The sequence below is a fragment of the Ixodes scapularis genome, unplaced genomic scaffold, assembly GCF_016920785.2.
Source record: "Ixodes scapularis isolate PalLabHiFi unplaced genomic scaffold, ASM1692078v2 PGA_scaffold11__112_contigs__length_91849675, whole genome shotgun sequence".
NCBI classification, from domain to species: Eukaryota; Metazoa; Arthropoda; class Arachnida; order Ixodida; family Ixodidae; genus Ixodes; species Ixodes scapularis.
In genome coordinates this window covers 42,636,143-42,650,385 of record NW_024609837.1, presented here as the reverse complement: position 1 = coordinate 42,650,385, position 14,243 = coordinate 42,636,143, and the positions used below count along the sequence as shown (strand labels likewise).

Here is a 14,243-nt window from a genome sequence, read left to right as displayed (position 1 = left end):
TACCCGTTGTGTTCACACATGGGTTGAATATGATCACAATATCCGTAAATGACAATCGGACGTTTGTATTTTGAGCCTAATGGCTGTATTTTTTGCTGTAAACGGCCCACTCTGGCAAGCGCTTGGAGAACAGCCAGCGGAGACCACGTGACATCCAACGCCGTCGTGACGTAGGTCGTCTCGGGACGAGCAAAGCTACGGCGAGACTGACGTCGAGAGAATGGCCTTGTCGTTCCAGCCATCGAAGCGGCTGCTTTTGTACGAATTTTGAGTGACGGGTTAATCTTCTATAATCTTTTAGAGGGACAATAGCGACTTCTGCGACACACAAAAGGGATTTTCGGGAAGAAGGGAGTTCCTCCTTCTTCTCTTCTCTCGTCGTGGCCGGAGGCGAGACAAACGTCGTCACTATCTGCCAATGTTCCTAGACGGGCATTACAAACGAGGCGTTAGCGACAACCACCAGGTGCTCTTTGAGAATCGTTTAATTCGTTTTAAAATTCTTTTTCGTGTCTTTGTTAACAGGATATTGGTGTGTCTGATGTGATACTGCTCCTTTGAACACATATAGACCAAAAAATAAGCTCCGAAATTTCGTTGTATAGTATCCCTTTAAAGTGATTTAGTGCGACACCTTTTTATACTTGCGAGGCGAATTTAGGTCATAAAACTGCTGGTCGCGCCTCTACTTTTTTTTTCTCCGGAGTACCGTTTATACAATGGCGCGTTAGGGTCAATCTGTGCTGCTGTCGCAATCATTTTTTTTTAGCTTTGGAATAATTACAGAGAGCATCGAACTCGTGCCCTATCACTAGTCAGCCTTGCAAAGCTGATCGTGAACCTGACTGAATTTCCCCCATATTTGCATTGCTAGCAGACTTGTATTTATTGTTTTGAGGTGTGTCTTTAGTTATACTGACAGACCGTATTTGTGGATAAATACTTTTTTTTTGCGTGTTCTTCTTTTGAATTATAGTATATTTTCACCTCAACGCCAAATAGATAAAGGAATAAATGAATAATTCCGCGATTCATTCGAAGCGTGGAACAAGCCACAAAACATTTCGAAGACCTCCAAATCTGGGGTGCCTAGTTAAGAAACATTGAGGCGGGAGTACTACCAAGCGTACTAAGCCGTGTAGTGTAGCTACTGGGCTAGGCGAAGCGAGCAGCTTTTGTGACCACTTGCTCGGGCAATTCCCGAGATTCATTCATATACAGGAACTCTCTTCCAAGACGTATGTAGGCCATATTTTAAAGAGGCAGCTCTCGCGGCGTGGCACAGCGATTCGCTTCCTAGTTGCGCTGTTCGCTGCTTGGCTTCAGCGATCAAGGTCATCTTCCGCGCTCCACATAGTGCCCGTTTCTTTTTCCCCCGACGCTTTCAGCGAAAGTAGAAGCACTTGGTTAAAGTAAGAGCGAAAGCAGGACCGCATACAACTATAGTCCATTTCACCTTACGATGGACCACACCAGGGGCTACACGCTATCTCAGCCAATCCAGCGCTGGGAATGTATCACGTGACTAGACGCCGCTCGTCCGTCCCCAAGGTCGCGTGATACAGACGCGGCATTGTATTGGCTGGGGATAACTCGTAACGCCCGTTGCGGTCCATCGTAGGTTGTAACGAAGTATATAAACCTCAGGTACGGGGAAACAAAAAGTGCAGCACACCGCTCCTTCCAAACAAAAACCTGCGGTAAGCAACAACGATAAAAGAAAACATCGCGTCAAACGCATGCCCCTTTCCACGACCGCTTTCGGAGTGCGCGACTGCACGTTTCAAGGCCTTCGCGAGTTCTCCGTGTATGTGTGCGTGTGTCTCTTGCCACGCGGGTCCCTCACCCGGAAATGACGTCACGAAGCGTGGAAAGCCGGCTCGCTCCACTCTCAGATATGATATCACCCCCCGCCCTGCCCCGTTCCAAAGAAAAGTCGCCGGCCTGTCGTTTCACCGGTACGGTAGGCAGGCAGCTTCGGGCGTGTCGTCCGCTGCGTCAGCGGGAGGCTACAGCTGTGCGTTTCGCTTGAGCGTCGTATCTGCTGCGTCGCTGCGCTGCAACAAGCTGCATTGTGTTAGCGTGTGTGGGGGGGTATCTGTGGAGGTGTGACAGGCGTTCTTCAAAGCGTGTCAGCGTTAACCACCGAGCGGTCCCGTCGTCTGCTACGATTCTCGTCGTCTGCGGAGCGCCGAGTCGTCTGCTACGAGCGTCGTCGTCTGCGGAGGCTCCGGATTCGGATTTAGATCGTCTCGTAGCCAGCTTCTTTAGGCTAGATTGGATTGTGATAACGGTGGTGAGTGTTGTGGTTCTTGTGGCTGTCGGGTGCTACGTTGTTTCATTCAACGATCACTTCGCCGCCGCAGTGTTCTTTTTAAAAGCTACCGGTGTTAAAAGTGTGTGGGCTGTAAGCATCCGGGAAGGAAGACAGCAGCCGGTTTCGTCTTGTGGGTATAGTCTGCATCGCAGTATCGTCGTGCGGCAAAGCAGCGCATGAAATGTTTCCTGTGTGAAGTGAAAGTGTGTACTCTGAGAGTGTTGTGAGTGAAGTGTTGTGAAACTTTCATCGGACGCGCGCACCTTGTTTACCTGCAAACATGGTGAGTAGCGTGTTGTGACGTTTCGGTTCACTTTGTTTTCTCATATACTTTGCCGATCTCAGTTTATACAGTTTTAAACATCGAGATTTGTTGAAGTCGTGTCAACGTTTTTCATGACGCCACATAGACCGGTTTCGGAATGTGGATACAAACCTTGTCCTTCGGTTTGTAAGCTGGTAATTCGTCTGCGTGAATAGATGGTTGTTGAGATTGCGCCACTAGGATACATGAGGCAATATTACAGTTCTGAGATAAGACCTCGCTGCGCTATCAGCGCAACTTTCACAGTAGGGTGTACCTAGATTGACTTTTCACGCTCTCCACTGTCGTTTAGTCATCGCCACAGAACGTTCCTTCGATATATTTACTTTATGCTTGTCTGTCTGGCTGTGTGGGTCGGTAGTGAAATCATCGATGGGAAGTTTTGAAATGCGTCGTAGGAGGCTCGGCAGTGACTGCTCTTTCAACAATAACAGAACCCTTTCAGTCTGCAATGAAAGAATATAGTCATTTTGTGCCACGATGCGTGTAATGTTTCAGGTATAACGCGCTCGCGAGTTATTAGTGAGTGACGAAGCATCTTTGAGCACGTCGATCTCCCCTGAAAGAAGGAAGAAATATAGAACGAAACCTCTGTCCTTTAATTATGCATTAACTTAATTATATGCTAAAATTGAGGTAATTAATCTGTGCATTAAATGGACATGGTATTGGGATGAGCAACAGGAAATGGAGATGCCTTCGACTTTTGTTCTAAGTTATCTTTAGGAAACCACTTTCGATCAAATCCAGTTAAAGATTTGTTTATAACCGCCCCCCCCCCCCCACTTTTTTTTTTCCAAAACGAAAAAAAAAAAGAACAAAATGTATTTTAACCGCAAAAGTAAACTGCGTATTGTAGAAAAGCACCTATAGCTTTTGAATAAGATAACGATTAGTTTTCAAACTTTGGTATCTGGTTCGAACCGCTAGCTCTATATTTAGGCGAAGAACGAGTCCAAAGTGCCTATCATATATATATATATATATATATATATATATATATATATATATATATATATATATATATATATCTCGGCCTCGACGGCACCGCGCCCCGTGCAACCAACCTCTTCTGCGCTCTCCTCGCGCGACGCAGCAGAGGCTGGTTGCACTATTTCTTCACGGGGTGCGGTTGGCGCGGTTGTCGTCGGGGAGATGCGCTCCAATAGCAAACCGAAACTTAAAAACCCGTCGAATTTTAACTTGAGGAAGAAAATGAGAAGGGACGGACAAACGCAAAATATACGTCCCTTCTCATTTTCTTCCTCGAGTTTAATTATTCATAACAACCCGCTTGTTCTGTCCTTCCGTCGAATTTGTGCTGTTTTTCGGAAAGCCGTAAAATCAGGGACTCAAACCGTAACCGTAACCGAAACCGAAAACCGTTTAGGAACGAAATTTTTTCTGTAACCGTAACCGGAACGAAACCGTTATTTGATACTTATAAAAACCGTAACCGTAACCGGAACCGCAAATTATTCACCGGTAACCGGTTTTAACCAATATTAACCGAAAAATAAACTATTCGTTTTTCTGAAGTATGACCTGGGGGAGGGATCTTAAATTGTTGTGGCCATTTGACAGAGTTACTGTCAGCGAGTGGTGCATCTGGTTACATATTTCCATTCAATCTGACTTTAGGATTAAGAATACTCAGATTGAATTAGTGGTCGAGCTTATAATTAAAAAAATTCTATATTTCTAAATCTGCCACACTCCTACATCGCTACATGTATTCAGTACGTGTCGCTTTCAGTGTATTAACTAATAAGTTCGAATTCTCAGATGTCCATCCAACTCGGTTCTATCAAAACCACCGATGTTCCTGACATGCAGTAGCCAGTATAAAGAAACGAGGTAAATTGGCCATCATGCAGAGCTGGCGGAAAAGAAACCTGTGCCCGTTTGCTCGAAGCGCTAACCGCGGCTAAAGTTAGCAGCAGTACCTAGGAGAGGGAGTTTGAAATCACGTGACTGGGGGCTGGGATGCCGGGAAGCATGGCGGCGCCCCGGTGCGTGAGCGCCGCTCGCTTTGCAACTAATATGTCGTTGTAGCTGCACTATCGGGCGCGTTAGTCAGCAACGAATGGTTCAGGAGGCTTTCGCTTTGCCTTACCTCGCTTAAATCGCAAAGCACGAGCAATGACTTCGCGGCATTTGTTGCATAGTCTTTTGATTCTGGCCTTTCTAAGCCTAAATGAACGCGATAAGTGTCGGCATGGCAACGTCTTTGGAAAGCGGATTGCCTTGACTCAATCGACCGGATATTAATAGTACACAAAAGAAGACCAGCGTCCCGCCCCGACAGACCTTTTTCTAAATTACCCAAGCATCGAGAAGAACGCTGGAAGTGTAATTCTATGGTCCGCGCTCGCTGTCCTTCCTCTTATAAAAGATTCGAAGTAAATAATCAGTATAAGACTTGGACGAACGCGCGTGCAAGGCAAAATTTGTTTTAGACTTTTTCCTTTAGAACGATAGGCCCGTAGATCACAAGTTTTGAGCAGCGCTGCAGGCGAGCAAAATAGAATATTTGGCTCGCGTTTCGAACGTGCATCAATACGCTTCCCCACTAGAGTTTTTTCTACTCAGTTCCATTCTAAGTTCCAGCGTAGCAGAGGCTACAAGAGCGAGCTGCGAGCTTTCCGCGTCCCTGCCAAGCACGCGCGCTCGTGCAGTGCGAGCATCGTTCAGGATGACGCGCTTTTCCGAGTAGCTTCGGCTTCACTATCACGTAAAGTGAAATATACGTGCTCGCGGAAGCTGTGAAAGAAAGCAAATATGAAAGGAATGTTTAATGGAACGCTGCGGCCTCAAGCAGCATAATTCTGTTCTTTTTTTTTTAACTTTTTTTAGACGTTTTGTTACCGAACATCTACAGATGCTGACAGCGGCTTGTATTCGAACGTGGCACGTGCAAAATCGAACGTTACAGCGCCACACGGATGATGCAGCCAGCAAAACTTGGTCGCGTCTTGCGTAAGTCTTCCGGACGCGCTCGCGCCCCCTGCCCAGAGCAACGGGTATATTACTACTGCATACGCCAGCACGCGCAATGCCTGCAACTACACTCGTAGCATGCACCTCGGTGCTTGGGAAATTTGTGTGCTATCAATACAAGGCCGATTGAGTCAAGGCAATCCACTTTCCAAAGACGTTTCCATGCATGCCGACAATTATCGTGTTCATTTAGGCTTAAGAATGGCCAGAATCGAAATACTATTTAAAAAATGCGGCCAGGTCATTGCTCATGCTTTGCGATTTAAGTGAGGTAAGGCAAAGCGAAAGCCTCCTGCACCATTAGTTACTGACTAACGCGCGCGATATTGCAGCTACAACGACATATTAGTTCCGAAGCGAGCGGTGCTCACTTTGCGGGGCACCGCCATGTTTTCCCGCATCCCTACCGATCCCTGTCACATGATCTCAGAATCCCTCTCCTAGGTACTGCGGCTAACTTTAGCCGCGGTTAGCGCTTCGAGCAAACGGGCCCTAAAGCCCCTGTATCCTGGGAAAAGTGGCGCCTTCATTGTTGTGGAAACGCGCGAGACACGTTCAGCGCGCCACTTCTGGAAAGAACATGGCGTCTGAAATCTAGCTCAGAGCTGCGCTGTGCCGCCATGACCTTCCCAAGGGATGCACGTTGCACGTGCCTCGTGCATCGACGCACTTTGCGCTACTTTTGAAACATGAAGGGGCTTTAATGGGCGCTGCTGTTCATTAATAATGTTTATGTTGTTTATTTAGTGTGAAACGTGTCGCGAGTGACGATTTTGAAACAACACAGAAAGAAAAAAAAAAGTCAGGGGTTTGACATTGGCGTTTTGTATTATATATACAATATATATATATATATGCTCGGGCTGAGAGTGGTGGAAGGAGCGAGGAAACGTCAGAAGGGTGTTCGAGTTTTTTTCTTTTCCTTCCCGCGCCGAGACCCTTCTTCAAACCGAGTGGCACCCGCCGCCTAAAGCCCCTTCATGTTTCAAAAGTAGCGCAATGTTCGTCGATGCACGAGGCACGTGCAACGTGCAGCCCTTGGGAAGATCATGGCGGCACAGCGCAACACTTAGCTATTTCAGACGGCATGAATTTCCCAGAAGTAGCGCGTCGCACGTGCCTCGAGCATTTAACAACAATGAACGGCGCCACTTTTCCCAGGATAGAGGGGCTTTACCGTCGCCGGCACTGCCACGCCTCTCAGCTTCTCAACATGACAAAAGAGAAAGCCAAGGAGAAGGATGCCTCCTCGTCAAACGCGCCAACGCGCCACCCTCGTCCAGCAGACATGGGATGCAATTTCTGCCTCCTTCGCCTGAACCTTGGGAGCTGCCCTGCTTCCAATCGTCGATGGCCTGGCCAATCTCGCCCCACACGGCCAGCAGTCTCAACAGTCTCTCTCGCAAACTGTGAACGCGAGCTATTCGAACGTCGGCACGGTGAGCTCGAACATCCACAGACGCGCCGAGAGATCGCTTCCAGCATCGCCGGAGGCCTCCCCCTGCCACCGCCGGAGGTATGGCTTCTACGAGAATCATTTCTACCAGAGCCACCAGTGCAATCCAACTACCTCTGATAGAGCCCCGACCACCCATGCCGGAGCGAGGGTCCGTCATGCCTACGACATTCTGAGCGACCTCGCCCAGGACACCATAGGTTTCTCCACAAGAGATGTCCATGAGATCAGGCATCTCCCCCGCCATCGGTTCTACTGGGATGACATGCTCCCCGAACACCAGCACCTCATTTTCGATAGACTGGAACTCTTCCGCGTCGTCGCGAGAGGGAACTGTAGGACGGTAGTCCTATCCCAGACGTCGAGGATTCGAGTCTCAGGTTTTCAGAGAGCTCCCCGACCAGCTACCCAACCAGCCTCGACGCGGACGCCACACGCCTCGTGCTCCCGCGCACACCAGCTACCGCCCAGACACCAAGTCGAAGAGGCCCCTAATCGTGAGTCCGGCAGCTACGCTGAGTCTTCGAAACCCACCAGTGCCGTCATCGACGGCACAGTCGTCTCCTCGACGCTCCTGTGCGTTTTTCCTGTCGAGGACATTCTCGCCCATGCTCTTTGCGAGGCTGGCGTCTCGGCCGACCGTGCCCGATCTTGATCTTGGATCGAAGAAAACGGCCCAATGGATTCCGACTCGACAACCACCGCCACCGAGCGAATCCTGGAGTGGCTCAGCAGGACCGACAGTCATTGAGCCCCACGCCGATGACGGCTCCTTCGACACGTACGATGGCAAGGAGGAAAACCACACCAACACAAAGGAACACACTACAGACAAGCAAAGCGTCGTCGAAGACTCTCAGTCGGACCTGGGTAGCACTGCCTACAAGTCAAAAGCGACGGGACCTACACCGCCAGTCCACTCGACCCAGCAGGCACCTGAAGTCGACTGGGCAGTGTTTAGTGAGGCAAGTAGTTTTCACGGGCCGCCCGACTACGGCGGAGTTTCCATTCGCTGCACGAAGGCTTCTTGCCTCACGGCCCGCCCAGCCCAGCTCTCAATTTTATTACTTCATTCCACTTAGCAGTATTTTACTAGTGGATGGCTGTAGTTCTGTTCCTTCCTTCAGTGAAGCGAAGACTCGCCTGCATGTATGAGGTTGAAATCAACTGTAGCGACGAGAAAGTGCGAATGGTTCTTCCAGCATCAAGTGGGAACTTTCTTAGGGTAATTGTTTATAAATGGTGCCAAACAACAGAGTAGCGGTGTTTATTTTAATTTTTATTATATAGAACGCGATGATCCCCGAGTACTAGAAGTAACATGTATGCTCGGGCATCAAACTAAATAATGTAAGTAGATGTACTGAACAAGAGTTGGAGCTAGGAACGTGTGCAACTTCTGGCCAATTAGAAGTATTAAGACGTTTCTAGGTTCCTTGTATTTCACGTTATTGGATATTTGAGACTACTTTAAACAGTTTTTTCTAAAATGGCTGTCTAGCATTTCAATTAGACAAATTATTGGAAAAACCGAAATAAACCGGTTTTCATGAACGTGTAACCGGTAACCGAAACCGTAAAAATTAAAACCGTAAAAAACCGAAACGAAACCGTTATCAACAGGAAGCGGTAACCGTAACCGTAACTGAAACGTTATATTTTTCGGTTTGAGTCCCTGCGTAAAATGCTTCGCGTTGCCTTCTATCGTTCTGCAATTTGTTGATTTAGTGTTTTTCGATGATGCTGAGCAATTTTCTAATGGAAGCCATGCCCTTCAACACCATATTAAAAGTTGGTTACGCAAAAATAATTAAAAGTCTAATTATCTCGGATTTAGAAGGATGGATAGTTGGTCGAACTTGTCCGCCTTTCGTGAAACACCCCGTATATAAAGGAATGGGTAGGAACAAGTTGTCTCAGATATTCACGGCAGACACGCACATATAAAAAAATTCCTTAACTCGAGCAGCAGCTTGAATAATGTTCAAGTGAGCTTGTAAAGTCGGTAAGGTTTGAATGCAAATTTATTGACATACTTTGCCTGGAAGTTTATTCGTCCAGGACTTGGTTTTATCGGTAGTGCTCGAGCGTGTTTAATGTGATGTTCTTCAACGCATCCTACGGGGAAGCATAATTGAAACAGGCATCAGGCACCTCAGTCGATGTTCTTTTTTTAAAAATATTTCTAAACAAATTACGTTAATTAAGATTAAAGGGATAATAATTCAAGCAATATCGATGTGTCTTTGCCTGGGTCAAAGATGTTCACTTTTTTAGCTTGAAACTTTTTCTTTTGTAATGTGCAATAGACATAACTTTCCAATATACATTCGGAAGTCCGATCTGTTAAAAAGCCGCATTGTTGTAATTGTTTTGTTCTTGTAAGTATCCGTGCTACGTTTTACTAAGAATTTACAATTTCCACCAATAAATTTAGTAAGATACGTTTGATGTACGAGTCTTAAAAATTCATGCTCTCTATCTGTATGTTTGATCTGATTTCGTGACATTTATGGATTGCCTCCCTCGGTAGAAATTTATTTGAAGCTAACGCTATCGTGGCCCACGATAGCATTAGCTTCAAATAAATTTCTACCGATGTTGCAAAATACATAAACGCCAAAAGACATCCCCATACCTCTTCCTCTCCTCGGAAACGTCACGGAAAGTTTACCCCGGCTATTGTCATAACAACGCATTCTATGTTACGTAAATATTGAATCGCGGCCTTTCTTCCTCTCGTACTGATAAGCGGCTGAGCGATACCCTATACATGCCTGTATAGGTTACCCGTCACGTAAACAAAGACATGTACTTTTTTTTTTAAAGTCACATGGTCATGCGTAAACATGGTCATGCGTTGGATTACAATAAACCACGTGCCTATTTGTATAGTTGTAGTACATGAAAAGGCTGAACCAACAAAACCTTTCAGAGTCGACTTCAGCCCTGTTCTCTGCTTATAGATATGCTGCGGAAAAGTCCCGTGGACTTGAAATAGGACTTCGCATTTCTCCCATGTGCAGAAGCACAGCTTGTCTGTTGGAATATGAAGGTTAACTAGGGCTTTTTAATCTGCGCAACGCAGTGGGAATCATGTGAATATTGCAGTTCAGATTTTGTTACACGCGCTGCCAAGCTGCAGTGTGCTAGCGCACTTGGCTGCTGTACGTGCCTTGTAAAATGCAGTTATTCAATCAAAACTGAAATTAAAACCTTTTTTGTTTGTGGCGGCTCTAACAACGATAAACTTCATTTTGTAACGAGTTAAGGGCAAACATATATACAAACGCAGAAATGACGAAATTTTAAGTAAAATATTTGTTATTTGTACATTTTAGGTATATAAGAGCGTTATTCGTTATAGTGCGGTAACGAACTGGTGTAAGCGATGGGTGTGAAACTAATTTTACAAATTACTATATTGGTATACATGTTTTTAAACTCGCCAGAAGATTCATCACGTTTGACAGTGATACTAATCATAAAACAACTAAAATAAGGCAGCCCCTTAGGTGACATTGGAGTACTGACTGGCAATATCACTTTAAGATTCTGTTTTGGAAATCGTTCAAGTGCACATTTATTACAGTTCGCTGGTGAAGAAGTTAAAGAAGATGCAGGATTGTTTCCCGAAAATGTGGTTGGTGCTACAAAGCCTCGAACCGCTGGTTTAAAAGCCCCCTGCATTGCTCCGCTCGTGTGATGTGGGTAATTAAAAAAAGCATTTGTTTTTTTAATTACCCACATCACGGTGCGTGCTATTTAATGCGTGTTATTTTAATATTTGTTTTTAATCGCGACGACGTCGTCTCGGATGTTCGGAGCGCACGCTATCCGATTCGGGCAGTGGGCGCTCAGACGCCAGCCAGGCGGCAAGCAATGGACGGGCCGATTCTACGAGGAATTTGGTTCTGGCGGTTGAAGAACTGACGAGGTGTTGTTTTCACTGTCGTTCGATTATTGGACAGGTGAGTACCATCTGATCTCGTTCGGTTTTAAAACTATTGGTCGGTCCTGGCCAGAGGGAGAAAAGGAGCTTTCCTAACAAAGGCCCGTGTCGGGCGAGTGAAGATCGATTCGGGCATGCGCTTGGCGCGCTCGCAAATTTCGAGGCGCGCACCAACGATGCCGGGACCCTGACTTTTTGTACGAGAAACGAATGTGCAGAGTCAGTAATTATTCGGCCTAATAAACAACTTGAAAACATCAACAATCTAACGGCTCCTGGATTCGATATCACCAACGGAAGACGCCGATGACCATAGTCATCAATTATAACTCATCCGACGAAGAAGAAGAAAAAAAATTCAGTGTTCGTGCGTTTCCCGCTAAATTTAACGGGGAAACTCAATTAGCGTTTAAGTCACGTGACGTCAACTCATGTAACGTGACCTATACACCACTTCTGTTTCCCCGCTAAATTTAGCGGCAAAATGGATGACAGTGATAAGAATGCTGCCCCGTTCGCGCCAAACTGCGCCAAAGTGCTTACCCTACTACATTCTGCGACATTTTGCCGAAATTTGAGGAATTTGCGCCAACATTGCGCCAAAAGTCAATATCAGTTAAAATACTTAAAATATAATAGCTCAGGGTTGATGAAAATCAGCTTCGCAGAACGGGACGAAGAAAGGAACAAACACGACGGGACGAAGCTGAACTCGAACCTAAATTAATTACTTGAAACGTCAAAAAAAAAAAGTAAAAAATATGCACCAATGATATCTTTATCACATAGTATCCTTACACACAGACATACACTCCACATCCCGGCTGCTGGTTATCAGGAAAAACGTGACTCCACGCTCCGTGAACCCCATCCGGACACTTCATTGAAGATGCCGGGAACGTCAGCTCCTTCGGGGACAACTCAACAGATGGCACGCTCACACAGCTGGCCCCCAAACATGAAATGTAAAAATAATCCTCGATAATTTCTCTCGTGAACCCTGTGCCCCTCCCAAGACCCCCGTTTCACATCATTGAAGGAAGGCTGGCACAAACAAACAGTCCCTACAATGCAACCTTATTTCAGTGGAATGTATACGGTTTGCTGTATCTTTGATTCTGTACCGAAAATAACTATGTACAGCAGTTTACACTGGAAGTCATTAATCAGGATATTGTTGCCATGTGTGTTGCTTGTAAGCTCAACTAATCAGCTTGTTCTGTGTTCGAGGGAATCAAACCTACCGTGCAGCTGACACAAACGGTTGGTTTCACAAAGGTGAGAAGGCACAATAGATATTGTCCTCCGGTTCGATAGGTGAACACACGAATCTTCACATAATATTTGCATGATTGATATGAGGAAAAATGTAGTGTGTGCTTAAGGAGTGTGTAAACAGGATGCTTCAGAACGCGTGAGGCGATAGTTCTCCGCCATATAAAGTGAAAGTTGAAGTACGGCAGTCCGTCTTCTGTTTGCACATTGACCAGGCAAACATCACGGCTTTCCTTCTTGCCTCCTCTGCTCTTCTGTTACTTCGGTTTACGTCAGACTTGCCGTCACATGCCACCTGTCAGTGGTGTGCCTGTTGCCTGTCCATCTGTTCTGCAACGCCCTTGTATCCTTTCCTTTTCCGTTTTCGGGACTTAAACAGCAGCGGAAGCCTTGAGCGATTGACTGACAGCCAACAGAGCGTGTGAGTGACTGTCCGGAACCACGTGATGAGCGTGCTCTAGGCCTCCGTGTAGGACACAAGCAGACGCAACGGAGGGGGCATTCCTCCCCGGGCAAAAAACACGGAAAGAATCGGATCGTCACACATCATAGGAGGAGAAAAAGTCGCTTCACGCGTGCTTGAAGCGTCCTGTTTTTGGACAGGCCTTCTTCATGCCACAAAAGTTATTTCGGCTGCTCCAAGATGTACTTTCGGCTGCTCCAAAATGTGTTCCGAAATGACGCCGACCAGTCACATCAGTGTTGTATCACATAACCTATACACGAGTTCACTTTCTCCTCCAAATGTAGCGGGATAATCGATGTCACATGACCTCACGTCACGTCAGCCGTACACCATTTCAGTTTCCCCCGCTAAATTTAGCGGGAAAATTTACATTACGTGACCTGTACAGCAATTCAGTTTCCCTCACTATATTTAGCAGGAAGGTCGATGTCACATGGCCTGGCATAACGAAGGCTGCACACCGTTCTAATTTCCTTCTAAATATATGTAAGAATCGAATAAAAAAAAGGGTTATTCACTCCCCGAAACGACGGTTTAATATGCTCTAAATAATTTTAAACGATCGCACCTGAAATACTGCGCATTTTAGTACTTAAGAGATAAAGGTTACTGGGGCAATTTCTCTTTTGTTCAGGTCCCACTGTTTTAATTATTTATTTAAACCAGAGTTGCCTTGGGTAGATTGGTAGATTTCGGTATTTCCCACTCTTCGCACTTCTCTCCAAATTAGAGGAATCCCTGCATTTTCGGAGAAAAGGGCTTGCTGGAATTGGTGGCGAACATTCCATCCTCAAACTGATGGCCCGGAAAAAAAGGCTGGAATGCACAGGAGAGTGGAAAAAGTAATTAGAAGAATAAAAAACCCCATGGTGATATTGCATATCAACATGGGTTATGGTGATAGGAAAGTTAGATCACTAATTTTAGTATGTCGGCCACCACGAATGGTCACAACGCCTTTGTTCTGTTCAGGTCAGAACGGGACTAGAGTGTTCAAAACCACGCTGCCGGGCGTTATTGATCGAATCTTGCGAAAGAAGAACGAGCATTCAAAATTTGGTTTGGACTAGCTGGTCCCTAATGATTAAAAGTTAAAAAATGTGCGAAAGAGACGAGGAGAAGTAAAAAAAAAAAAAACACGAACGACATCGACAGGCACTTCTTAACCTTGTGCCAAGAAAGAGCATTTTGCTTTTCTGGTGGCGGAATGTGCTTGACAAAACCTCAACATCTGCTATGGCAAAAATTAAAAAAAAAAGCCAGATAAAAATAAAAGTGTTTCGGGTGTTTGGGATAATAATATTCGGACTTCGACCCGTGTTCAGACTCGCTTTTCATCGTTTGCAAGTACTGTCGCAATATGGTAAGCGTGAAGCGTTATTACGGTGCGTGTGTAGAAATTTTAAATTAAATTTAAGCCCTTAGGTTATTATGAGTTTCTTTCTGTACTCG

The 14,243-nt window shown here is 45.9% G+C and overlaps 1 protein-coding gene across 1 annotated transcript in view; it reads left to right on the top strand.

The window, feature by feature from the left end:
- The first annotated feature begins 1,912 nt into the window (after positions 1–1,912).
- Positions 1,913–14,243, top strand: part of LOC8040270 (unconventional myosin-Ie) — a 350,045-nt gene continuing 337,714 nt past the window's right edge. The window contains exon 1 of the mRNA XM_029979890.3: positions 1,913–2,600. Coding sequence (XP_029835750.2) covers positions 2,598–2,600 — 3 coding nt within the window. The 5' untranslated portion in view covers positions 1,913–2,597. The remainder of the gene's footprint in view (positions 2,601–14,243) is intronic.